Source organism: Mchenga conophoros, linkage group LG10 (assembly GCF_057382185.1).
Source record: "Mchenga conophoros isolate Kocher_MC1m ecotype Shallow Benthic linkage group LG10, M_conophoros_male_GT1.1, whole genome shotgun sequence".
Taxonomy (NCBI): Eukaryota; Metazoa; Chordata; class Actinopteri; order Cichliformes; family Cichlidae; genus Mchenga; species Mchenga conophoros.
The window spans coordinates 20,551,423-20,579,396 of NC_140535.1; the positions used below are offsets into that span (position 1 = coordinate 20,551,423).

The 27,974-nt window shown below is 38.2% G+C and overlaps 1 protein-coding gene and 1 long non-coding RNA gene across 5 annotated transcripts in view; both read right to left on the minus strand.

The window, feature by feature from the left end:
• Positions 1-4,599: 4,599 nt before the first annotated feature.
• LOC146565813 (uncharacterized) lies at positions 4,600-10,425 on the minus strand. Its single transcript, XR_014894158.1, has 3 exons — positions 9,071-10,425; positions 6,981-7,140; positions 4,600-6,565 (listed from the first exon to the last, which is right to left on the minus strand). It is a non-coding gene; the product is annotated as an uncharacterized LOC146565813 (long non-coding RNA).
• A 6,681-nt stretch (positions 10,426-17,106) lies between these two features.
• The window catches only part of b3glctb (beta 3-glucosyltransferase b), a 34,876-nt gene continuing 24,008 nt past the window's right edge, over positions 17,107-27,974 (minus strand). For 3 of the 4 annotated variants that reach the window (XM_085289244.1, XM_085289243.1, XM_085289246.1), the window contains 4 exons: positions 24,828-24,947; positions 20,548-20,692; positions 19,348-19,498; positions 17,108-19,064 (listed from right to left, as the gene is read on the minus strand). In XM_085289244.1, coding sequence (XP_085145370.1) covers positions 19,364-19,498; positions 20,548-20,692; positions 24,828-24,947 — 400 coding nt within the window. In that variant the 3' untranslated portion in view covers positions 17,108-19,064; positions 19,348-19,363. Of the gene's footprint in view, positions 19,065-19,347; positions 19,499-20,547; positions 20,693-24,827; positions 24,948-27,974 lie in introns of all 4 variants that reach the window. The other variant, XM_085289245.1, reaches the window with a different exon arrangement.

The following is a 27,974-nucleotide window of genomic DNA, read 5'->3' on the forward strand; positions in this document are numbered from 1 at the left end:
GTGGGTATTGAGATATCAGTGGTCTGTGTTTTGAGAGAGGTTTTACTCTTACTTCATCTGCATTTTTTATAAGGCCTACATCAGCAGGGCCTGTAGACCAGAGAGTTTCAGGCAGCTGAGCTAGTGCTGCCTGGTGTCATTCAGTCAGTTGTGCGTGTGTTTCAGCGACATCGGTTAGGTGTACAGCAGGCCTGACTGTGACCAACCAACCCAGTGTGTATCGGAAACACCCCGTCCGGCGGCCTTGCAGCCAGCCTTCATGAGTGTCTTCCGTTTTTTCATAAGTGTCTGCTTCAACCCTGGCTAACACATTTCCTAAATCCTTCCAGTCTGAATGATAGTTATGCGCTACAGACACGTGTGGCTTAGGCATGCGGTTCAAAGCCTTCACGGCTGCTGATTGGATTACTGAGCACACTGCATTTCCCGACTTTGTGACATACAGGTGTTGTAAAGTCAAACTCTGTGCAGTCCAGGGCCTATTATATGCCACAGCCTAAAGGCAGCAGAGTTGCAGAGGCTTGAGTGACCACTGACTATATGCTTGCAGGGTGGTGGGTCTCCAAGGACAACTTCTAACCCTGTTAAAGGCAACATGTGGGGTGCAACTTGGCCGTGTAGCATAGCTGGCTCTGGCCTTGGGACTGTGTGTTTTTATACAATTCATAAGTGGGACACTGGACTGTTTTATCTTTTATCTCTTGATATATTTTTCGTCAATAAATTATCTTTTAGAATTTTATTGACTGTCATCTTTTTGCCCACGACTGAGACGGTTGGTCAGACCTAGAGTCTTTCTTTGGGTGTGTTACAGCAGCTTCTGCTCTAAAAGAAACAAAAAAGAAAAAGAACATGTGGAACATGCTCATCAGCTTAGCAGTGTCTACATATTTAATTCAGCTTCTCAATCCTGTAGTTTTAGCTGTTGTCTACAGGGTTTTGCTTATTGGTTGTTATTATAGGTGTGCTCTATATCTCAGCAATGTGTCATTCTAGGATGATAGGTTTCAAGCTGGTCAAGTGCCTCTATGCACTTCATTAGTTTAGTTATTCTCTGTATTGTCTTCATCTCACATGTCATTACACTGAGTTTCAGCAAACCTTAAGCTTGATGCAGACTACTGCTTAACAATTATCCACCTTACATCATAACCGATTAAGGTGCCTCTTCATATTAATATTATGTCATTGTTAATATTATCCTCTTTGTCTTATATAACAGCAATAGCATAATATTTTATCAGTGTGTACCACTATACTACTCCTGAGCCAATTTGTTAGTTAGGATCATCTTATTCAGCAAACAGATAATTTAGAATTCATCCAATCTGCGGTCACATTTGTTCTCTCAGGAAATGCATGGCAGAAACAGGAAGGCCGTGGCCTGAATGTTTGGGTTTAGTGAAAATGTGGATGCGCTTAACACAAGGCTCCCATAAACTAACTCCATTTGAAATCATTCATGGCAGGCCGTTTCCACTGCCTATCACCAGTCAACCAATAGACTAAAACACTAATCCGCAGGTGGCTATCAGGAACAGAGAGGCGAGCAAAGTCACAAACACCAAGGCTGCAGACAGCCACGCAGAAACAACAGATGATTGCTGAATGCATGCTAAATGACAACACACCAGAGCCAGATAGCATTAACACGGCATACAGCAGCAACGTGTGTCTCTCTCAAGGCTACGGTGTCCCACATTATTACTGGACTCTTGAGTTGCCCGAGCTCACAAAGCTACACAATGTGGCCCGCAAATATACACCCCCCACATCCTACTTTCCAGAAACCGACCGAGTATCACAACATTCTGAGATTTAAACAAACTCCAGGCCCAGATCCACCTTATGATCAGCAAGTGTGGAAGCTAGGAGAACAGCATTTGACCTTACAGCACAGGCCGAAATTGTGTAGGTTACGCAGTAACCACAGATAGTAAAATAATAGAAGCAAAACCATTTTCTTCTTCATGTTCTGCACAGAGCGCTGAGCTGATAGCTGTGATACGCGAAAGCTAAATACAAAAAGACAAACTAATAAACATACATACAGACAGCCAGTATGTTTTCTCTGCTGTGCATCATTTTGCAAAGCTCTGGCAAAACAGAGGAATGATTACATCAACCGGTAAACCAGTCCAGCATGCAAGCCTCTTACAACGCCTGCTGACTGTAATAAATTTACCACAACAACTCGCATTGTGTAAATGTGCAGCACACAAAACTGATGGCTCCTTTACTACTACAGGCAACAATTTTGCTGACAGAGCCGCAAAACAGGCGGCACAAAAGACAAAAGGCATCTTTGTACATTTAAAAGAAGGTAAAGAAACATAGAAACATTTTTCCTGTAACATGATGTGATTCTTTTAGAATAGAATAGAATAGAATAGAATAGAATAGCCTTTATTGTCATTGTACAGAGTACAACGAAATTGGAGTGCCACTCCCTTGGTGCAAGTTTCAATAATAAATATAAATGTAAAATATAAAAAGTACAATAAAACAATCGCAAGTATTCAAACAATAGTAAGTAAGATATATACAGGATAGCAGCATCAGTCGGTGATGTCCCAATTGCACTGTAGAAGTTTGCAGCTGAATGTGAAGTGATTGACACTCCAAGTCTGCAGCTATCGTTCTCAACCAGAAAGGAGTGCAATGCCCACTCTGGGGTGTGAAGGATTGCTGCCCCAAAAAGAGGTGTATAGATATATATCTCTGGATTTGTTCACAAGGGACGGGAGAGTGCAGCAGGAGACTTACAGATGGATTGGTGCAGTGATGTGGACACTGTACCAGTTTGTTGTGGTGAAGAGAGAGCTGAGCATGTAAGAGAGGCCCCAGGGCAGACCCAGGACACGCTGGGTGGCTGGTTGTGTGTTAATTTCAGCTCTTTTATACTGGGGTTAAAATGATCCCAATTGTTTTCATCATGTAACTATAACACAAATAATGTTTACTTGAAATGACTGCACGCTAAGTGATAACTGAATCAAAAGTATACTTTGGATAAAAGTTGAATGCTAAATTGTAATGTGGTGATGATGGAGGCGACAGATAGAAAAATAGACAGATGACACGACAATATATAGATGATTACCACATGCAGAGCGTGTAACCAGTATTATAGATGAACATCTGTTATACTTGAATTTTGTTCTTCTTGACTGACAGTACAAACCACCATCATCCCTCCTGCTCAGCGTGTAATTCATTTGGGCCTGGTGTTCATGATAGATAGATAGCCAGAGGGAGTGTTCGCCCAGGGCGCCAAACAGGCTAGGACCGCCACTGCACACGAACACGGGCAGCCCCGCGGCACTCTTAACATTAAAGCAGAAACACACTGAGTAAAACTACAAACATACTGTATACCAAGCTTTATACCAAGAGTTATAACTCCTCACCCTGTCTCTGAGGGAGAGGCCAGCCACCCTTTGGTGAATGCTCATGTCCACCGCTTGTATTAGCAATTTTGTCTTTCTGGTCACTACCCACAGCTTGTGACCATAGGTGAGGGTAGGGAAGTAAATCAACTGGCAAATTTACAGCTTTGCTTTTAGGCTCAAACAGAAAAACAGATACTTCCATGCAGCAGACTGGCATTTTATCAGGATCTCTTGGGTCTCTCTTCAGCTCACTGCATCATGGATGATTAATTCTGCTAATGTATCCTATTTAAAATGTCACGGGTCAAAAGCTCGGGAGAATCTGTCGGACACATTGGCACAGACATTTTCACTTTGAAACCTCTCATTAATTTCCAGCTTTAATGCCTTTGTGAATGCAACATCTTGACACGATATTTGTTTCATGATCGGAGTTATTCTGGTTTTATTCAGTTCCCTGGTGCACACTTGTTCAGTACTGCAGCAGGATAAGGGACTCTTCACCTCGAATCTGCTCACCATTGAAGAAAAGCTTTGATTTAAAACTTCTTTCATACGTTAATTTTTTTTTAAAAATCAATTGGATCTGATTTATTTATCTTTAAAAAATTATCTTACGTTAAACCAGATAAACTAAAAACATACTGTATACCAAACTTCCTACAAACATGCACATGAGCCAACATTTTAAAACAAAACAATACATAAATTGGACTGGCACTGTGAAACTGCAGTGATTAATCTGTTAATTAAATACTGACAAAAAGCAGATTTTTAATGCTTCAATATTAATTTTATTAACTATTAGGTAATAATCCCAAATGCAAAAGGATTTGATGCTTTATATGTTAGAATTTTGGATGGTTAATATTAATATTTAATATTAATATTTAATATTTCTGTTATTTTATCGACATAGTGATTTATCAAGGATCTCATTGACAGATAGGTATTGAAAATTATTAATGCTTGTGCTTTAATAAAGGTCTGTTATTAGTTTAGTTTAGTAGTTTCTCCCTGGTACGTGCTCTATGCTCTTCCATTTCATTTCATAATTATCTACTCTACTTAGCAACATGTACTAAAGACATTAATTACATATACAATATTTTAACAATGATGGGTGTGTTTAGATTTTATAGATTTTTCTGGTATTTCCCAGTGATGCTTCGGAATGTCTTGAGAGTATTGGTGAAACTGTAGCCCTCCTACTATCCATGCCCAAAGATCTTCCAGGAATGGTGACTCTATTTTCCGGTGAATTGAATAGTCAGTAGATAGAGATTCCACACCTGCTGAACCATACCAACATGGAAGGACAACATAAAGACTCAAAGACACAAAACAGAGAATAACAAAGATGAAGAGGTGAAAAAGACAAATAAAAAAAACTCAGATGGGAAGAGCAGATATCACCTCCGATATCCCCAGCACTCAACACACAGTGACCAGCTGTATTTGCAGACACATATCTTAAAAAACGGGGGGAAAAACCCACTCATAACTCTGCAGCTACAAAAATACAAGACAGAGGGAGAAACAGAGCAATGCTAAAACAACTAAAGCTGCTGCTTTTAATAAAACTTGACACAAACCACAAGACATGATTACAAAAGTGAAACTCAGCACTAGAATATCAATAAAGCAGAAACAGGAATCAAATACTCAGTGCTAAAATCACCAGAAATAAAAGTGACACACTACTAAAATAATAAAACCCAAACCCCAAAATATTCACTGAGAATCCTGGTGTCTACAACGAGAAGAGTGGGAGGGTGAGGATCACAAATAAGGAATGTGGGACATGCTGCACTGAAAAAAATAATCAGTGGCATAAACATAAAAAAATTATTGTAATCGGTTGCACGAAATTAAGTTATGTTTGGTTAACCTTAGTTTTTTATGTTATACCTGCACACATTTTTCTGGTAACACGAACATGACTTTTTTATGTTGTTGTTATGTTTTTCATTCCAGTCAAATATTTATAGAAACCACTTGTTTATCAGACATGAACTTTTTGTGTTAATTGTATTGGACTACTATGTGTTATATTGACAAGATTATTTTATGGTAAGCTTATTTTATTTTATAACAAATTTCTAATATATAATATATAATCTAATATATAATTGAGTGTTCAATAAATAAAACTAAATTAAGGCTGATCTTACTGTATGTACTGTACACTTTCTCTTCAAAGAAATAAGCAAAACATTTTTGAACAATGACCTGTATTTTTGAAAATACTACACAGTTGTAACAATGGACTTTCAATTCAAAATATACATGGGTCATATTTGTACAATGCATCTCTTGAAAAACATTCCACAACATTCCTCAAAGTTATCTGCTGTAACCTGAATTCAACATTGTGGGGCCTTATGACATCGCGCTTATGTAAAAAATTGTTTTATAAATGTAAGAGCCATGAGGTAATATGGCAACAGGGGTGTAATTATTAAAATGACACAAAGAAGAGACTTAAAATAACATTATAACCCACAGGCACAAAACCAAGAGACCTAAACTGATTAGTATTGGCTTGCTTCTATCACTAAACATCACAATCACTAATACTAGACGATGCAATCTGTTTGTAGTGGTGCACCTTGGGAACAAAATTGCAAACTGGTGAAATTGGTGTAAGGCACCATTTCCATTGAGAAAAATGGACATTCAAAGTTTGAATTTTTTTTTAAAAGAGCCATGGCTTGAAAAGTGAAAACTGCAGTAATAAAGGCCCCAAGTTGAAAAGTGCCAGAAAAATAAGTTTCACCATGTACTGCAACTTTACCAGTGCTGGCTTAATGGTACATATTCGAAGAGGTAAACATGTTGTTCCCACATCATAACTGGAAAACTGTTCAATCGTACAGTCTGGTCCTGAAAACCTGGGCCTTCTTTGAAAGGCTGTTCCTTTTGAGCTCCATAACCAGTTTCTATACCTCGAAGGTATACTTTTCCAGTGGGTAGGTGAGGTTCAAAGTGTACATTAGTCCAAACAGCATTGCAGCTGCTAGGGTATAGTTATCCAAATCCTGCCAGACTCTCTGGCCTTCAAGAACTATCCCGATGTCCTCAGGGCTGCCATTGGCATCTCTTGACTTTATGATGTAAATTCCCATGGTTGTTTCCTTATTAGATCGTTGGATAATGGCTTCATCTGTGGCCTAGAAAATGCAGAATTCCAAAATTTAATTAAACAGAACACTGGTCAAAGAACATTATACCAAATCTTATTTCAATCTGTGTCACTATTCCAAAAAATGTTAACATTAACACATTAGGTGAACAAAAATGGATTCATTACAGCATGTGACTTGAGTCCTCAGAATGCTTAAAAAGGTAATGAAATGAAATCTCCATGCAAAGAAGCAGAATACTGTCAGAGCATAGAGAGGTGTTCAACTATGAACTCCACACATAGTTCTAATGCAGGTAAAAGAAGAAAAAAAAACGCACCCATGGTAAATTGTGAAAAACCCAGGTGATTTTCAACATACTCCTGGCATAGAGTGACAAGCAGCATTTTGTTAAAATTATTATTTTCTCTAAAGTGTATACACAAATTAATTTTTTTCTTACCTGGGCCGTGGGCTCCAGAATGTTCTGAAGTCTTCTTCCTATTTGTCCTCCTCGCCTTTTGAAGACCAAACTTTATTAGTTTGTCAGATAGCACATCTATCTGCGAGAGTAATCTGGACTGCAGTGGCATGGTGGTAATGCGCTTAAACTCTGCATTTATCTAAAAAGAGAAGTTGTCACATAAAAATGCTGTCAAAATCTCAAATCTTACAAGGTTACATCCACACAAAGTTGTTATTTTTTGTCATATTACTATTTATTAGCTATGGGTCCCATGTTGCTGAGGAGTTCCATAGTTGCCCTTACTTCCATACCACCCAAAGCCTGTTTGCAACCACAGCAGTTGCCTCCTTCTGGCCATTTTGCAGTTCTGCCAAATGACCCAGAAACTACATCTATTATTGTCATATACACATCAAGGTCTTTCATTAATACTTAGTTAAATTAGTTAATTTGACCTTTCCAGAAAATTTACCTTACAGAATGTGAGATAATATATGCAAATCTTCACTAGTAAATAAAATAATGTTATTAAAACCTTAACTGTAACACCTCTACGTAACAGCGCTAGAGAATAGTTCTGAAGCAACACCAATCTGCCCTTCAGCAGGGATAAGCACCATATATCGATACAGAAAAAATAAATTTAACATATTTATATTGTCTTTATTTTTATCTCTTTAAGCCCTCCTCTCAGTCTCTCTATAAATCAGTTAAAATAATTTGTTGAGTTTTTGTGTGTCTTTAACATGTTATCAGTAGATTACATTCACTGCCCCAGAACATGAAATAAAGCCCCACGTCATGCACTTCCTCTCCTAATGAGTACTGCATAGGTGTCATGCCCTTTAGTGAAGACACCCCCCCCCCCCAAAACACACACACACAGAGCCCACCCCATGGCAAACTAGCTTATTTAACTGTTTAACTAAAACATTTTAGGTACAACCAGTTAACTAAATGGACACAAGTTTGTTAGTCTGTCTTCACTGAGAAAAAACAAGCGAATGTGACTGGGCACACACTGAAAAAAAGCTAATGCACATAATATTGTCCCGCAGCTTAAGCTAGCATTATCGTTAGTTAACTTAAGGAATGACTTGTTTTTTACATTATGTTGCTCAACAGCAATTCATGAGAAAAACTTCCCCATCTAATGGATGTTCTCTTTGTTTCCCCTCAAACATGTAGTTTTCAGTTTACCTCGACAAAGTAAAGCTCAGCACCAAACGTAAACGAAGCGAAGACAAAAAATGGCGGACCGCCACAGTGAATTTTCCCTCGCAGAACACACCCGGGGGGTGGAGTTTCAACAGAAAACATAACTAGTTTCTGTTATTTTGATATGACTGGTTTTAAAAGACTGAACATCCTTCTAAAACAAGTGAAAGGCGTGAGACTTAATTATGTTTAGACCAAAAATATAAATGATTCATGTTGGATATATTTACTGTATTTTTACTAATTTAACAACCTCATCATTGCATTAGTCGCTTTATGCTATAGCATTACGCTTACATTAGCTTGAAGCTCAAGGTCGTCATTTTATTTAATTTCTTTTTCTGGGCTTACAAACAGGACACACAACATTTAGATAACCGTTACACTGAATCTTGGGTCTGTGTTGAGTCTTCCAGCTGCTGACTACAGAAGCTAGATTGACCTTTCAGCATGTTTATAGCGGCTGTGGCTATGTGCTGGTAATGTTACCATGTGTGAGCAGTCACATTGGCAGCAGACATGTTTCAACAAACTAGTCATATCCCGGCCCTACATTAGCTTGTTTAATGGTTAAGACACTGCAGGTACCACCACTTACTACAGACACCGATGCAAGTTTGTAATAGTCTGTTAATTTAGACTGAAAGAATATACAAACAATATTAACTCACATTATATATGTTAATTACTAATTTGCTTATCGCATAATTTCGGTTACCATTAGCTAACTGGAGCCTAACATTGGCCTTTCATGGTTTTCGATAAATATCCCACATACCTGTAAAATAACAACACCCCAGTAAAAGTCCACATATATAAAGGGTCTACACTCTTTCTCACTGGTGTGTTAGCTTTAAAATCTTATTTACCTTCAAGTGTAAAACTCCAGATGGTAGTAGATTTTCCAAAGCGAGAGACAAAAATGGCGGACAGTGCAGCCGATTTTATCTTTCCAGGGGGCGGAGCTTGAGGATAAAACATGACTAACTTGTTTCTTTTCAACATGATTTGTTCTAAAAGAATGAATATTCTTAAGGAATATGTGAAAATTAAAAGACAAAAATATGTTTAGATGTGAAATTTAAATTAGTCATGCTGGATATATGAAGTAATTCTATGCAAATTCAACAACCACCCTATTGCATTTTTTTCAGTGTGCTCTGATGCTGTGATAATGAGTCTCTGTGGTAGCCTCCATAAGAGCAGATCCAAGCCAGCTTCTTGATGAAGAATAACACCCTGTCCCATGATGGCAATTCATGCAACACTGCACTGGGAACAGTCGGTACGACAGAAGCTAAAACACACCATACTATGTACCTCCTTATCTTAAAATGCCATGCAATCTTCTCTCCCCCTTCTGAAAATCTCAATCCTTAACAGACCTATAATTTACTCTGTGAAGAATGTTTACTTCTTATGCTAATTTTCCCTTCAGTTTTCATATCTGTGTAAAGTCATATTGACTACAGCGACTGATGTATGTGTGGAAACAATCTGAGCTTTATTCCTCTGTATCGATGTTTCACTTGGCAGCAGCTAAATGACATCTCAATGCTGCGCTTTCAATATGCGCGGTGTGAAACTCACTGGAGCGTGTCAGCCTACATTTTCAGCCTCTGAATGTTAATAAAAGACTATCCGCCCCCTTTTCAGCCAACTCGTGTTGTTTGTACAGCATGCGTTGCACAGTTTGTGTTTCACACGGATGAAGGATGTGCGACTGCATACTCAGAGAGATCTGCTAGATCAGTTCAAGCCAGAATGAACGACTTGGAGTTTCATATCTCTACTGATAAGTCACAGTTCATATCCATGTCTTCCATAAAAGATTAGTGTCATCCAATTAGTATCTGGAAAATTACAAAAATATATATTTTTGTTTGTTGTGACTTATCATGTCACTGTGAAGTTAACTTTGGACCTTTTGGTTGAAAGACTACCACTTCCTCATCTTATTCTTTTAGACTGACTCATGAATAAAAATGATGGAGAGGAGGAAATGAACAACTTCCCTGTGTAGAGATTTGACACTGCCGTGAATGATCCAGAGCTCAGTATTTAAATTTAAAATATCAATCAAATTCACTGCAGTGGATGTGGTTTTTTTTGTGTGGTTTTTTTTGTGTGGTTTTTTTTGGTTAAAGTTTAAATCCTTCATAAACACAAACATGTTTTCTCACCTCTGTCCTTTTACGCCTTTATGCTCTTCTCCCCCTCAGTCTCACACTTTTTTCTGTTCTTTCTACACCTTGAATTTATGTAATATCCTTCGTTTGTTCTCATCTTTTCTTCTCTTACTGCTTTCATGGAGTAAAGGCACCCGGCCCCAAACCTTACTTAGTAAATTATTTGCTAGCTTATATAAAACAAACTGCTAGGAGACAAATTGGCAGAGTAAATATAGTCAAAATAAATATGGTCAATTATGCATGTTTTTTCTGTTAATTATTACATATTTGAAGATATGGAATTGGGTAAATGTTACTGAAATTAAACTGTTTTGTTTAAGAATTATACTTGTGAATGTACAAATATACCAGATTTTTACAAGACTTTTATTGTGAAATTACAGATGAAAACGGGAAAAGTTTTTAAAAATAATTTTCTTATAATTGATTGAACGACAGTTGATGCAGTTTTATCTGAGAAAAAAAAATTCTGAAAAACTGTTAAAGTCATAGCTCCATTCACTTCTGGGGGCCCCCGAGGCGTTCTTAGCCCAGACGAAAAATATAATCTCTCCAGCAGGTTCTGGGTCCACCCGGGGTCTCTGTGCTGTCTCTGACTAAATTAGGAGTCCAATGATAACAGGCAGCAGATGAGTTGCCTGGCATGGACTACATTTGTTCTTTAACCTTGTGTTGCAGATGACAGTCTGTCTCTACACAGCAACATACGTTTTTGTGCTGTGAAAACACTCCTGACAACCCCCCAATCCACCCCCCCCACGCCAAATACAGACATGGAGACACTGAAATCACACATTGTACACAATGTTTTAGGAATATGGTATAAAGGAACTGCAAAAAGGCAAAGAAGACATGCACCTACTGTTGATTTATAGCAGTAAACCGCTTATTCAAACTATCTATCAAAAATTACAGTTGTCAGAATAATTGTACATATCAAATATGTTTGGCCTGCCTTCCTTGTCCGTCTAATCCCTTCCTGTTTTGCATTGGTAACATAAGACTAACACTACTATGTCCAGTCCACTCATCCCGACTTCACAGCAGCAGGGTGTGGACACAGATGTTGAGAGAGGGTAAAGCGCCAAGCTGATGTCAACAAGAAACGTGCTGATTTATTCTGACAGTAAGCCTCAAGCAACAAAAGCACATGATGAGTTTCGGATTTCGCACAAATGCAGGTCAATGAAAAAATAGCCTAGCGTTGAAGAGCTTGACTGGCCCACTTAAAGCCCAATCTCAACCCACAGCTGGAGACATCTGGAACATCACTTCACTTCACTGTCTGACCTCAGTAATCTCTTTTGACTTAATGGGAGCAAATCCTAATAGACAGGTTTCGAAACCTTGTAGAAAATCTTGTAGAAAAAGTTTATTATGACAGAAAATGAAAAAATTAAATCCGCTCCAACAAAAAAGCCTGATAAAGTTGCAGCAATGCTATACGCTCGAAGTCTTTCTGTGAAGATTTAACATCGAGGGTCGAAAAAAATGTCAGCATGACCTTAAGTGACAAAAAGAGTGTTTCTAATAAAGTCTTTAGTATTTATTACAAATAACTGCTGCCTAATTTAAAAATGCAATCAATCTGAGTCAGTCTGTCACAGTGAGCCCAGCTCAACGTGGAATAGAAGAGTCAAATCAGCTGGTTGTATTCTGATTATAATCCACACTAGTGTCTTTACTATTTTGTAAATGTCACTATTGGCACTAGAATTTTAGAATTACTTGTTCAGATCTGTGAGGTTGTGGCTAGATTACTGTGAAAGTAGATATGTAGGTAGACATTTTGATGATTTATCACATTTAATCACTGTATTATTGGAAAAAGATTTCACGCGATTGCCAGCTTGACCCGATGCAATCATAAACCAGTAGCAGACTGACAGGAGACTGGCTCAGTTTTATTGCATTACCACGGCGTCTTGGAGCACCAAAGTTGCGCTGAAGACAGCAATTAACTGCAAGTTGTTGCACACCCGTTCCCCGTCTTCAAAGCGACCCTTTCAAAGTCAACAAGACAGCGAGATGATTGTAAATATTTCACTGTAAATCGTTTTGGTCATGCTGTGTTTCCCAGCCACTCTTGTGTGACTGTAGCATTAGTGTAAACATGTGAAAAGAGGCAATGTGCAGGGATGCCCTGTTCTGAAGCACATTACAAAACAGTGACAACAAATTGCAAGAAAATAACCAAAAAGTTGATACGCTTTGTAGAATGAAAGTAAAAACAGAATGCAATGATTTTCAAAACTCGATAAACTCATAAATCTCATTAAAATGTTTAAACTGAGAAGATGTGCCACTGTGAGAAAAAGATGGAAGAAAAGCATCTCCAAAAAGTTTACGCCTCTGCAGCATCCTCTCCTCTTTTAACTACAGTCTGTAGTCCCCCATGCCATCACAGATGTTTTAGAACTGCGTGCTGACAACAAGCTGGATGGTCCCTCTCCTCTCTTTTGTCCATCTTTTCTAATTCCAATTTCAAATGGTCGAACCAGAGAACAGCTTTTTCCATTTTGCCTAAGCCCATTTGAAATGAACTCTGACCCAAAGAAGAGGGGACGTTTGTGGAGCTTTTTTGAGACAAATTGCAGTTATCAAATTTAAAATAACTTAAAATGTTTCTTTTTCTCAGTTTAAACATTTGATGTTTTCTATCATCTACATTTTACACAGCACTCCAGCTTCATGAATTTGGGGTTTATATTGAATTAGTTTGTAATTCACTGGCACAAAACACTCAAAATACACAAGCCAAACGACAGACAAAGCTAACTGCCATTAGCAAGGCAAATATTCCTCAGAGAGGACACCACCCCAAAAGAACACGTGTAACACAACAACGTAAAATAGCTCGCAGTGTCTGCAGATCTTAAAGCAAACACAAAATGGCAAAATCCACCAGCATTAAAAGCAAAGTTTGTCATCAAGACTTGATTAGCCTTTGAAAGGGATGACAGATGACTGTCTGGCAGGCAAGCGCAGAGAAAAAAATGAGTCTTTTAAGCCTTCTGAAAGCAGTTGTTGGCAGAAGAAGCACGACATGAGCATAATAACAGCTTCTAAATAAATCAGAAGCTGCATGGAAACATTTTGCAACCTTGAATAGGACGATGTGCAGAAACTGTTTTGTAAAAACTATGATGACAAACTTGTGCACTAGCTCCAACCTAATCAACTTAAATGATCCCTGTAGACCAAACAGCAGAACAGCAACTGTGTTTACATGGATCTTTCTTAAATTCACTCAATACCATCTGTTTGTTTTCTGGACCGAGCCATTCCACATGATATTCCTGGGAATCGGCTATTTGGGGGGAAAATGCCTTATAAGATTTTAAATGTTCTGGGGTGCAATTTGTTTAAGTGTAGAAATTGTAGGCAGAAGGATTCCAGATGTGTAGTTGAAGAAAATCATAGCATAGAGAATCATATCTAGTGATATAAGATTTCATGGTCATACAGCTCGATGTCCCCACTTTATTTATGATGACTTCCTCATGACAGAAAAGAAGGGGAGCATGTGTGCATTGTGTTATGCTACACTACATTAAAGGCCTAAACTGGTTAATAAAAAGCAGGATGCAGAAAATGACGTGCTTTGAAGTTCAGATGTCCCCCTTAATGCGTCACATTCATGAGTGGTGACGTTCTCTCAGTGCAAACACCCACCTCTGTCCCACCATCAGGACATTTACCTGCATAGTTTTGATGATTCTATTTGGTGTTATTCGGCAAAGTTTAGATGTGGGACAGGCAGATTTTCTTTTCTTTTCTTTTTTCTCTCTTTAGAGATTTTCTTTTATGCATACTCTGTAGTTTGTAGATGAGTATTGTTATTTATCTGGTCTTAAATTGCAAAGACAGAAATATCTGTCTGTATATTTCAGGTCGAGTCCAAATGCATATAAGATGGAGACGTTGTTTAACTCGAAAGATGTTATTATGAAGGGTAAACTTGCAAAGGTTTGCACTTTAATTTCATCTACATTTGGACTTTGGGTAACTTTTTGATACATGTATTTACTTCTTTTCCTTTCTTTTTTTCTTTTGAAAAAAAGAAGTTGCTTATTAACTGACCGCTTTATTTTCCTCAGGAGGGTCTAATGAGAATAAATGAAGTAGAAGCTACTGGCACAAAGGCTGCAAAAGTAAGTGGTGCTAAAAAAAAAAAAACAGCTGCTGGGACATTTTGCAACTAATTAGGTTACCTGGCAACAACTCAGCAAGGTATATGAAACAGTTTCACCAACCTGGAAAAATTATGTCTACAAATTGCAGATTTGTCTTAAAATAATAAATTGTCTGAGTTCGAAGATGTTAGGAAGCCTTCTGTTTTTACATTTTTCACAGCATCCTAACTATATTGACATGGGGATGTAAAATGCCATAAATACAAGAGGGAGAGGGAAAGCTTTTTATATGATTTTTTAATACAACATGCTGACATCTGACCTTTGACTTATGACACTGAAACATCGCGCATTAACACTGTCTGTTTTATTATCTTTAACCATATGATTGGACTAGAATTGGCTGACAAAACTTGAGATTTTAAGATATATTCATGCAGCGTGTGATTTGTGTCTTTATGGTGTCATTGTGACGTCGTAGGGCATTGCGTTAAAAAAATAAAAGTGCGTTGTACGGCTCTAGCTCTCTCCATGCCAGTGATGGATCTAGAACATTTTAATAGGGGAGGGGGGCATACACCTCTTCAGTGAAATAGGTGACAATCCCCTTCATGTAATTGGAGTCAACAAAATATCCAGAAAAAACACTTTAAAACTATTTATTGTACTATTATATCTTCTAAGAAAACAAAGCCAATTTTTAGGTATAATTTACACCTAAATGTGTCTGTTGTTGGTAGATGATGTTTGATATAGGGGGACCCTAAGATTATTATTAATTTTATATGGTAAGTTAATATTTAATTTGAAGGCTATAAAAGGATTTTGGATGTGTTTTAAGGACATAAAAGTTGGGGGCAGCTAGAGGACAAGCCTCTACAGCAAGGGGGCAGTTGCCCCCCTGTAGAACCCTTCATATGCTATATTACTCAATATGGTTTCTTGACCTTTGTCCAAGGGTCAACTTGGGCAAAGGTCAAGGTCAACGCTAACACTGTTTCCTGGGGTCATAAAATTGACATGGGAGTAACTGCCTCAGTGCTTCAGTTACTTGGTAAATAATCTGTTTGTGCTTGCAGTGTGGTAGAACATACTCAGTAATTGTGGACAAACCTGATTTATTACCACTTAAAACAATGATAATCAGTGCTTGCTTAATGAAAGTAATTTACTGTTTATTGATGGAAATTCCAAAAAAAAAAATAGTGAAGCACTGGACCTGCCGAGCAGGCCGTGTCTCATCTGCACCACTGAACGTACCCAAAGGTTTATGAAATCTACATCAGTGTCTGCATGTGTGAAAGTGCAACGGGAACACAATGATCCATTTGTGAAGTTTGCCACGTGACACCTAGAAGTCAAAGACAAACATAATGATAGGAAATGAGATGTGTGACATTGTCGCAGCCGAATCCGGATATTAACGCTGGAAATGGAACTTCTGGGAGTCAAGGAGAGCAAAGGACTCCGAAACAGTGTCTAAATCAACCAATTTTCCTCGGATGAATAACGTCAATGTGATGAATTCATTACTTCTGCAAGAATTCATGCTGAATATAAGGGTCTACCATGATACACAGCCCCCACTGTGGCCCCTGTTCCAAAAAATTACTGTCACAGTGACATGGCGCCAAGCTGCCTCTCGGGGGATTTTGGCCTCAAGGATGTGATGAGCCAGGAAAAAATAAACGGCACACAGCCCCAGGCAGAGAAAATGATGAGTTTGCTGTAATATCATCCATATATACTTATATATGGCAAGACAGACAAAAGAAAGAAGAATTTCAGACGAGATGCGAATTCGACACAAAACAAAAGTCACAAAAAGCCAGCGTGTCAGTCGGATATTTTATTAGTGCCTTACCAACAAGCTTTGAAGGAATTTCCCCCTCAGGCTACTGAATCCACGTCCACACTATGAATAATAGCTTTGTTTGGGCGACTGCATTATTTATTCATTCATTCATGTATTATTTACCCCTTTAGTTTCATTATATGACCTTGTGAGGAATAATTTCTTCGAATCTTAAAACCAAATCTAGTTTTCCAGCAAATCTTACCAGCAGAAAAAAGAACTGTTCAATTCTGCACTTATCATAATGCCAGGTTTGGACTCTGGTTTGAGTTCAACATTTTATTTCTGTTTATTGTTATGTGTTGTTTTTCCTTCTTGCTGGTTAGTTTCATATTCTGGTTTATATTTTGTTTATTGTTGTTTTATATGTTTTGTTTTCCATGATTTTCCTCTCTGGTTTGGTTGTTTTATTGATAATTTGTCATCGCAGCTGATGTTAATTCCCTGAGTTTCAGATTTCCTGCCCTCTTGTGTTTCCAGTGTCTGTGTTTCTCTGTTAGATGTTAGTTACCTTTTTATTTTGATAGTCTCTCCTTTTGTGAGTTTCACTTGTGTTTTCCTTTTTTTTCGCATCTCCGATTAGTCTTGTGTTTTTAAATCCTCCCTCTGTTGTGCTCTTTGTCGTGTTGTATTGTTGGTACTCGGTTCTTCTCCTCTCGTGTGTCTTCATGTTTGGATTTTTTTACTAGATTTCAAAAATAAAGATCTGTTTATTTCACGAGTCTACATCTGGATCCGCCGCCACACATAATACAACAATTCTTAATGTCAGTAACTCAACAAAAAATAAAAAGGCTTTGTTAAATGTTCCTGAATATTTATTTCAACATTACGAAAAAACCTCAAAAGTTAATTTAAAGACATGGCAGATTTTCAGTTAACACGCCAACATTTCCACACAATGGATGAAACATTACATTTTAATTCATCTCGTCACCTCTGATGGCAACTCTTTAACTGACCCACATTCGCACAGTGCTGCCGTTCACACATCAAAAATAAAGTTCTGCTTACTTCAAATGAACCTCAGATTTTCAGATTTATTCAAAGAAAATAGACAAAAATATGCACACGTGGAATTTACTGTACAGATAAATAGTCTTCACAGTGTGCATTTCAGAATCTTTCTGTATAGTGATGACATATGAAATGGTAATTAGTGTACTTTATGAGACTGATCTCAAATCGTCTTTTTTCAGGTTTCAGACTGAACCCCCCCCCCCCAAAATAAATAAATAATCTAATTTTACAACACAAAGTTAACAAGTTTTCACAATCCAGGCAACAGCTAGTCTTTAACCAAGAAATAGGAAAAAATTATCATGTCCTCCAACTTTTGTCTATGCTGACCAGAAAATACGTCAAAACTGGACAAATTCACACAGATCGCTGTCCGATTTTGTGTAATAGTCTGTGGGATTTGTGGCTTTAATTTTGCCCTTTTGGACAGGTTTTCAGCTGTTCTGTGTTTGATTCCAGTTTTTCTTTGCTTTATTATTCCAAGTATATTAGTTTGACTTCTTGGTCCTTAAGCAGAAAAAGCTGATGACTGCAGTCGTCAGGCATTCTTTGGCTTTGTTGAACTTCCTCTGTTGATACCCTTCTGTTTGTTACCTGGAGTTTTCAGATGCCGAGTGTGTTTTGGACTTTTGCTTGTGACCAGAGATGGGCAGTAACATATTAACGAGTAAAGTAAGTAAAGTAAAGTAACGAGTAAAGAGGTGACAATAGAGTTGAGAGTGACGGGACTTAGTGCTGCGGAATCTTTGATTTTATTCATTTTTTGCTGTTTTACTTGCATCTGTCTGAAAAAGCGAGTGTAAACACAAAACATTATTTTTATTTTATATGCTGGAATATGCAGAAAATAGGTTTAAATGTTAAACAAATTTCTTCAAGTCAAAGACTGTTGCATATAATTTAATTTTTGTCTGATGCAATGTGCATAAAGTCAAAAGATTAAAACTAATAAAAAGTTTTAAAAACAGACTTTTTCATTTGATTACATTTTATATGATGGATTATGCAGAAATAAATAGAATTGGGCAGAAAGGTCTAGTGCTTTATTATGTTTTTGTTTTTTTTAAAGTAACTAAATAATAAAGTAACTCATTACTTTTGAAAATAAGTAATCAGTAAAGTAACAGGATTACATTCTTGGAGAAGTTTTTTTTTCAACTAATTACTATTTTTAAGTAACTTGACCAACACTGCTTGTGACCTATTAATATTTTGTTTGTTTACTTTGTCCGACTCAGGATCCTAATTCTGCAAAATATCACATGTTGGGCAAATTCCTCCTCACTTTACCATCATCACAAAGTGCATTCATCAAACTTTTAGTCTGAAGTCCATTACTCACAGAGTGCGTTGCAAATAAACAATGGTTAAATGTCCAGATTCAAACGTGTCGCGTAATGTATATAGCATGTCGAATGCGTTGCGTTTTTGCTGAAAATTTGTCCTACAAAAAAAAACGTACAGTGAAAAACAGAAGTCAACATCAAGCAATGATGAGCCGACCCTTTTCTAAAGAAGAAAAGGAAGAGACTAAGAATTTGGTTCAATCCACGTCTTACAAGAAGGCAGCAGCAGGGAGAATTTCATGCTTTGATCCAGGAGTTGAAGCTGTATCACCACCACTTTCGTACATTTCGAGCTCTTGTTGGCAGAGTTGAAACTGTGGAGGTAGAGAAATAATATCAATGAGCTGAATGACCCACAGCAGCGACTAGCTTTGTGTCTGAGGTAAAATAGTATTATTTTACTCCTTGGACCAGTGTGTGTACTGAGCTACGGAGCATTTGTTGCCAAATGCAGCGGTGGGATTCGTCAGATCTGTTTATTGGGATCTCAAAAGTCTACACACCAATGTCAAAACAAATGTGGCAAATTCCCCACATTATCTGGATGTTACAGCAGCCTTAACAGTGGTTACTGATTCTTGTCTACGACATACTTACTGCATAAACACAGTTTCTACAGTTCATCTCGTGGTCGCGTGTCCTGCAGCCAGTATCTGTAGACAGCCACGGGATCTACATTCCAGTGCTTGTGGAAGGAGATGGCGTGCTGCGTGGAGATCATTTCCTCGGAGTAGTCATCTGGTCGGGCCTGAAATATCAAGGACAAGCGGTTTGTCTGTCTGTGCGTGTGCCCCGCACGCCTATCCACAGAACAAGGATATCTGTATTATCTCAAAGAGCCAGCAGTAAACGCATAATCATAAGTTAAACTATAATTAACAGGCAGAAAACACAAGAATAAAATTCAAAAAGCCCCACCAGTTTAATTACAAAGCTGCAAGCTTCTGGGACAAAATGATTAATGTCTCAATTATTTTTCTACGTGGCAAACAGATTGTTTCTCTCGGGTTGCGAGGTTCAGCACTCTGTTAGGAAAGCAGAACCACATGGCATTCTCTGGGTCTCTCTAATTGACCTTCATTTAAACAAGGCAAACAGGAAGAGAGTATCACACTCTGCATCATCTGGTCCTAAGTAAAGGTTAATGTCTTCATTAACACTTGGGGCAATTTGGGCTCATTTAAGTGGTGTCTCTGTGCATTTAATCAAGGTGTGAGTCACTTCGCAAAAGCAAGAAAACAAAGACAGAAATGGTTTGAAAGGCTCTTCTTCTATTCTCCTACCCACACGTCTTAAACTTTAGCACTTTGGATTTATTTTTACTAAACAGCCTCATATTAAATTGGTGCTCCAGTAAATGAAAACATTACAATAGATTTTAAGTTCATAAGCAGCTGCTCTTAAAAAAACAATTCCTATTTAAGTCAAGCAGATATTTACTGTTTAATTAAAACTTCATGCTTTACATCTGTCACACATTTTCTGTGTTCAGCTGACCTGCTTAAACAGACCAAATTAATTTACGCATTGCTTTCCCAGGAAGTTTTAGACCCATTTCTGTAATATACTTACATATCTATATTATTGCTAATATATATTGTAATATATCTATATCACTAAAGCACTTCTGGATGGATGCAAACTGCATTTCGTTGCCCTGTACCTGTGCATGTGCAATGACAATAAAGTTGAATTCTATTCTATTCTATTTTACAACTCTCATAAAAATAAAAACAACGTCATCAAGAGAGCTGTTCACCGTGACAAGAACACGTGCGTGTGTGTGTTGCTCTCTACCTGGTGGAATAGTGGACTGTGTGTAATGGGAACACCGAGCGTAGTGAAGCACCTGCCCAGCACCATGTCATCAGGAGCATCATCGCTGTAGCAACCACAACTACTGGAAAGTAGCCTGGACACCGCCGTCCTGCTGAGCACCATCCTTCACACACACACACACACACACACACACACACACACACACACACACACACACACACACGGTGTTCAGTGTGTAGCGCTCCCTCTGTTATGTTCTTACTATGTAGGCATATTAGGTATGTATACATTAACCCCTCCAAAAACTATTTTTATTTTAGTCATCAGTTAAAGATTTTCAACAAGAACAAATGTGCAAAAAACATTTGACTGGATTACATAATGCACAGAAGAATGTGGTTATATTATTATCAGTATTTAATTCAAAGCTGACATGAAAACTGCAAGGAAAGCCAAAGGTTTTGGGACAAACCCCGTGTAAGAAGCATAGAGTTTGTATTGCAACATTTATTTTTGCTTTAGGCAAGGCAAGGCAAGTTTATTTGTATAGCACAATTCAACAACAAGGTGATTCAAAGTGCTTTACAGAGACATTAGAAACAAGAACAAATAAAAAGCATGATTTAAAATTGATTAAAACAAGCAAATAAACTAACTAACTAATTAACAAACAAACAAACAAACAAACAAACAAACAAACAAAACAGTATATAAAATCAAAACAGATAAAATCAGAACAGTAGATAAAATCAGTAGTTAAATGTAAGTTTTGAAATTTAAGCTTAAAGTGTGGATTTGGTGCTTTATTCAAATGCAGCTGAGAACAGGTGAGTCTTCAACCTGGATTTAAATAAACTGAGTGTTTCAGCTGATCTGAGGCTTTCTGGGAGTTTGTTCCAGATATAAGGAGCATAAAAGCTGAATGCAGCTTCTCCGTGTCTGGTTCTGACTCTGGGAACTGATAAAAGACCGGATCCAGATGACCTGAGGGATCTGGATGGTTCATACTGGGTCAGGAGGTCATTGATGTATTTTGGTCCTAAACCATTCAGAGCTTTATAGGCCAGCATCAGAACTTTAAAGTCTATCCTCTGACGGACAGGCAGCCAGTGTAAGGACCTCAGAGCTGGACTGATGTGGTCCACTTTTTTGGTCTTAGTGAGGACTCGAGCAGCAGAGTTCTGAATGAGCTGTAGTTGTCTGACTGATTTTTTAGGTAGACCTGTAAAGATGCTGTTACAGTAATCAAGCCTACTAAAGATGAATGCATGGACTAGTTTTTCCAGGTCCTGTTGAGACATCAGATCTTTTATCCTTGATATATTCTTGAGGTGATAGTAAGCTGACTTTGTTATTGTCTTAATGTGTTTTTCTAAGTTTAGGTCTGCATCCATCACTACACCCAAATTTCTCGCCTGGTTTGTGGTTTTTAGATGTATAGATTGAAGTTCTCTGGTGACCTGTAATCGTTTTTCTTTGGCGCCAAAGACTATTACCTCAGTTTTGTTTTTGTTTAGCTGGAGAAAATTGTGGCACAACCAGTCATTGATTTCCTCAATGCATTTACCAAGAGCCTGTACAGGGCCTCGGTCTCCTGGTGACATTGTGATATATATTTGTGTGTCATCTGCATAGCTGTGATAGTTTATTTTGTTGTTGTTTATAATCTGTGCCAGTGGGAGCATGTAGATGTTAAACAGAAGGGGTCCCAAGATGGAACCTTGGGGAACTCCACATGTGATACTTGTCTGCTCAGATGTGAAGTTACCTATTGATACAAAGTATTTCCTGTTTTCTACGTATGTTTTGAACCAGTTTAGTACAGTTCCTGAAAGACCTGTCCAGTTCTCCAGTCGTTTGAGTAATATGTTGTGGTCAACTGTATCAAATGCTGCACTGAGATCCAGTAAAACTAGGACTGACATTTTTCCACTGTCTGTATTCAGACATATGTCATTAAACACTTTGGTCAGAGCGGTTTCAGTGCTGTGGTTCTGTCTAAAACCTGACTGGAAGGCATCGTAGCAATTATTCTGTTTTAAGAAGTAACTGAGCTGTTGAGAAACTGCTTTTTCAATGATCTTACTTAAAAACGGGAGATTTGAGATTGGCCTGTAGTTGTTCATTTGTGTCTTGTCAAGATTGTCCTTTTTCAGTATAGGTTTGATTACAGCAGTTTTTAGTGATTCTGGAAACACACCTGATAATAAAGAAAAGTTGACGATCTGTAACAGGTCTGACTCTAAAGTCTTTGAGACCTTTTTGAAAAAACTTGTTGGCAGGACATCTAAACAGCAGGAGGAGGAGTTCAGTTTACCTAAGATGTCCTCCAGGTCTTTGCTGTTAATAGGTTGAAACTGTTTCATGGTGTTTAAACAGTTTTTTGGTGGACACAGTACATATCCTGGATCTGCTGTTGATGTACCAATTGCTTGTCTAATTTTTTGGATTTTTTCAGTGAAGAATTTGGCAAAGTCATTGCAGGCCATGGTCGAATGAAGTTCAGCTGCCACTGACACAGGAGGGTTTGTTAGCCTGTCAACTGTAGAAAATAAGACCCGAGCATTATGGCTGTTTTTAGTGATGATGTCAGAGAAGTAGGACCTCCTTGCATTCCTCAGTTGTAAATTATAATTGTGAAGTTTCTCTTTATAAATGTCATAATGAACCTGGAGGTTTGTTTTTCTCCATCTGCGCTCAGCTTTCCTACACTCTCTTTTTTCTTTTTTCACCAGTGTGGAGTTTCTCCATGGAGACTTTTTCCTTCCAGAGATAACCTTCACCTTAATGGGAGCAATAGTGTCCATTACATTTAACATGTTAGCATTGAAGCTATTGACGAGCTCATTGACTGACCCTCTGGGCAGGTCAGGTGTTAATGGGAAGACCTGGTTAAAAATTGCACTACTGTGTTCAGTTATACACCGTTTTGTGATCACTGTTGTTGATATATTTGTGTGGGCTGAGATTTTACTTTCAAAGAAAACACAGTAATGGTCAGACACGCCCACATCAGACACAGTAACCTTTGAAATGCTCAGGCCTTTGGAGATCAGTAGGTCAAGAGTGTGTCCTCTATTATGTGTGGCCTCTGTTACATGCCGAGTCAGCCCAAAGTTGCCCAGAGTGTTACTCAGGTCTTTAGTCCCTTTGTCCTGAGGGTTGTCCACATGAATGTTAAAATCCCCAGCAATAATTACACAGTCAAAATCAACACAGATCACAGACAGCAGTTCACTGAGGTCATTAAAAAAGTCTGTGCAGTATTTGGGAGGCCTGTAAACATTAAGAAACACAACTTTGGATGGGGCCTTCAGCTGTAAAGCCACATATTCAAAAGACTGAAAACTTCCAGGAGAGAGCTGCTTACATTGAAATGATTCATTAAATAAGACAGCAACCCCTCCTCCTCTCCTGCTCGCCCTGACCTCACTGATAAAACTGTAGTTAGGAGGGGTCGTCTCGATGAGAACAGCTCCACTGTTACTTTGGTCCAACCAAGTTTCAGTTAAAAACATAAAATCAAGGCTGTGCTCAGTGATTAAATCATTAATTAAAAATGTTTTCCCAGCTAGAGATCTAATGTTTAATAAAGCCAACTTAAGTGTTTTAGAGGTATTACTTGTCCCCTCGTGTTTGGGAGCAGTCTGTGGCACACAAGGTATGTTTACTATGTTTAAAGATCTTTTAGAGTGCAGCTCTCTGTGTTTTGACCAGGCCACATGTCTCCTGTCACCTAAAAGTACAGAAATTTTAAAACCTTCTAGTAAACAGGGTCCCAGCTTCTCCTGGGAAAAGTCATCACTGCCATAATCCTCACAGCCCGGACCCTTCACACATCACGCATCAGACTGCGGAGCCAGGGCATGAAGAGGAACTAAGGGGGGCGAGGCTGGGCAATGTGACTTCGATTGCTCTGTTGAGGGTGGGGCTCGATGGCGAACCTTTGGCCGCTCTGGTGGGGGGTTTATTGCAACACTGGTAAATCCTCACACAGCCTAACAGCTTTAACTCCCTTTTACTATGGTCTGGCTCTTTTAATGCAAATTGAGACCAAAGCCAACGGAGAAGTACAATGTAACAGAAAAAAAATTACTGGTTCCAGCTAATATGGGCCTTGATGCCATGCCTTGCTTGTATCTGATTGTAGCTATGTAATAGCTAAGGTACAACTATTGCCTCTAATGTTAAATAAAGAAAAATCAGTAATGTTCAAATTTTCACACAAGGTTTTGCATGTTTTGGCTCAACAATCATTAACACCGACAACCCAAAAATATCATCTGACCCAGCCTCACCCTCCTCCTCCGGTGGTGTAGCTGTATCCCTTCTGGGTCAAGCCATAGCCATATCTTTCCCCCAGGCTCACTGCTTCCTTTGGGTCATAGCAACGCAGCAACTGTCTCAACCGGGGTAAACTGTTGGTGGACCAAGAGAGAGAAAGTTTGCATAGCATACGTAGTACCTACATGCCTACAATAAAATATTAGTTATGTCCATGTCTCATCTCCAGTCCCCTTTTCCCTCTGTATGTTTTTACAGTGTCCGTGTTCCTCGTCCGTCCGTCACGTTAAGTCCACATCTACGTCTGTCGTGTGTTTCACGTCTATGTCTATGTCGTCAGGCTCGCATTGCCATGTCTGCGTCTCGTTATGTTTCCTGTTTTATTTTGAAGAGGTCTGTCCCATGTTCATTGAGTTTAGTTTCCCTCTCCCTGTCGCGTCATTATGTTCATTCCAATTAGCTGTGTTCCACGTGTGTTTCCTTTCTCCTCGTCTGCCTCGTATGTATTTATGTAGTCTGCTGTCATGCATTCATTGTCAGGTCGTCTGTTGTTTCAAGCCATGTTTCCGGGTTTCATGTATCCATGTCCTGGTTTGTTCATGTCAAAGTTTTTCATGTTCTATTTTAGTTTACCCAGTTTAGGTTAATGCTTAGTTTTGCATTGGTTTGCCTTGCCCTTTGTCTGTACCTTTTCATCAGCCTTATAAAACAGCTCGCCTTTTGTTAAATCAAATTACGTTCCATGTTCCATTGTGTGTGCGTTTGGGTCCACTATTCAAAGGCCACGCAGTGTGCTTCAGCCAGATTGTGACATTGTGGAAGTTAATCTTAGTAACAACAAGTAACAACATTATGATATAAGGATCAATTGAAAGGCAGCAACCCAAACAGACATGTTTTCTATGCTACAGTATACATTAGAGGTGGGAATCACTATACATCCCACGATACGATATTCTCACAATACTTAACGCACGATACGATATTATTGCAATTTTTTAAAATATTTTGCGATATTCAGATTCTGTACATAAAGGTAAACTTTATCAATATTCATTTTATCTAATATCAAAGTCTCACACTCAGTCTTTCTCTCATTTCAGTCAGTTTTATTGTTGACAAACTGAACGGTTTGTATTACAGTCTAGTCCAACTTAACTGAATGTAACCATCTGGTACAATTATAGCTATTCTGAACTATGCAATTTATGAAAACTGCAGCCCATTCAGCAATTGAAGAATTTGAAAGTAAATTAAAACAAAATATAATTTTACATTAAATAAAAAAGTTTTAAACTTAATTAAAATAAAACATGTCTTAAATTAAAATAAGTAAACTCTTATGTTTATTGCTGCCATAAAAAAAGTTAAACACATTTGGACAGTGAAGGAATGTCAGGATTCTTGCTCAGAAAAAGTCTGTGAAGTCAGAGCACAAAAACCTTTTTTGTAACAAAATATCGATTTCTGCTGTCCTTTTATTGATACATTATTAGCAAACAAAATATCACGATACTACACAGAATCGATTTTTCCCCCCACTCCTAGTATACATATACACTATAAATAGAAAAAAGTACTGGGCCAGTTTTTTGCTCATGCCAGAGGATGTTTGGAGCCCTGCAGTTATTGAGTGTCGGAGACCACAGCGTTCGATGAGTCTGCACTGTAACTTTACGTGGTTTCTGCTACGGCTGAGCTGCTGTGGTTCCTGATTACTTGCATTTTGCAATAATAGTATTTACAGTTGATTGTGGATTACCTAAGAGGCAAGAAATGCCCCACACTGACTTTTTTCAACTGTGGCATCCTATTTTAAGGCGTGACGCTCAAATCCAGTGTGCAGGGCTACATGTTTGATTTTATACAACAGTGTAAATGATACTAAAAACAGTTGAATTGAAACATTAGACATTAGACATTAGACATTGTGGCCATATATTCAGGATAGGAGGATACACAAGATTAACATTGGGGACTTTTTTGCAAACTTCACTACAATACTTCTTTTTTTTTGCATTTCATATTAAATATGCAGATTAGAATGAAAAAGTACATTATAAACCTTTTTATAAACAACTTTCATGATTATAGTTACTGGCTGACTGGCTGTAGCTTTTTATTTTATTCATAACATTGTATTGTGATATATATGGGCTCAAAATGTGGTCATAAATATTTTGTACTTGTAAAAAAGATTTGTATGTGTAAAAAAGATTTGTGTGTGTGTAAAAAAGATTTGTATGTGTAAAAAGAATTTGTGTGTGCGTAAAAAAGATTTGTATGTGTAAAAAAGATTTGTGTGTGCGTAAAAAAGATTTGTGTGTGGACTTAGAAAAAAACCCCTGCAAGTTACAAGTACGGATTTTGACCCTATTTTTCTTCCTTTCATCTGATTGGTCAATGTCATGTCAATCACAAATGTAACAATCCAATCAGAGAACAGATGGGTTTGGCTGTCGGGGGGGCGCTTTTTTGAACTGCAGGTCCTTGAAGGGTGATACAGTTTGAAGCTGGAGGATCGCTATATAAATATCCGATAGCAGCTAGGTCCCCTAACTTTCAGTAGCTGTTGAAAGGAAAAAGTTGTGGTATATCAGTGGCTAGAAATACCATTATTACTTTAGGATTAGTTTAACACAAAGTCAAGGCTGACCCAGGACCATTGCTGTGAGTCACAGTGCGCAGCATAAAAGTCCTTTCACATCGGACGCAGGATGTGCTGCTAATGCTAACTAAAAGCAAAGGATCCAGAATTTGTTACGCTGGCTGCTGGGCTCTGTGGGTTTTTGCAGCAGCTCTACCTGTACTAGATGCACCTGCTCCTTGTCTTTTCTATCTCTGACTTTATGTCCTCTACAAGAGTTAGTTTTTTTTGCTAGTTCTTCAAATGTTCAATAAAAACATGTATGCTAATTCATAACGAAGAAAGCTTTGTAATGAAGACTGTCATTTCCAAAACACTGCCCGCCCCCACCCCGTGTCCGCAGCGCTGTTGAAAAGGCTGTGGAAGTCCCTGTATTAAACACGTAGACCTGTGACACAAAAATCACCAAACTCGGACAACCACAGACTGTTTTCCTTCGTGGTGATGAAGGAAAACGCTGGGTTGGCATGTAAAAGGGCATTTATTCCCTTCAAAGACCTGCAGTTCAGAAAAA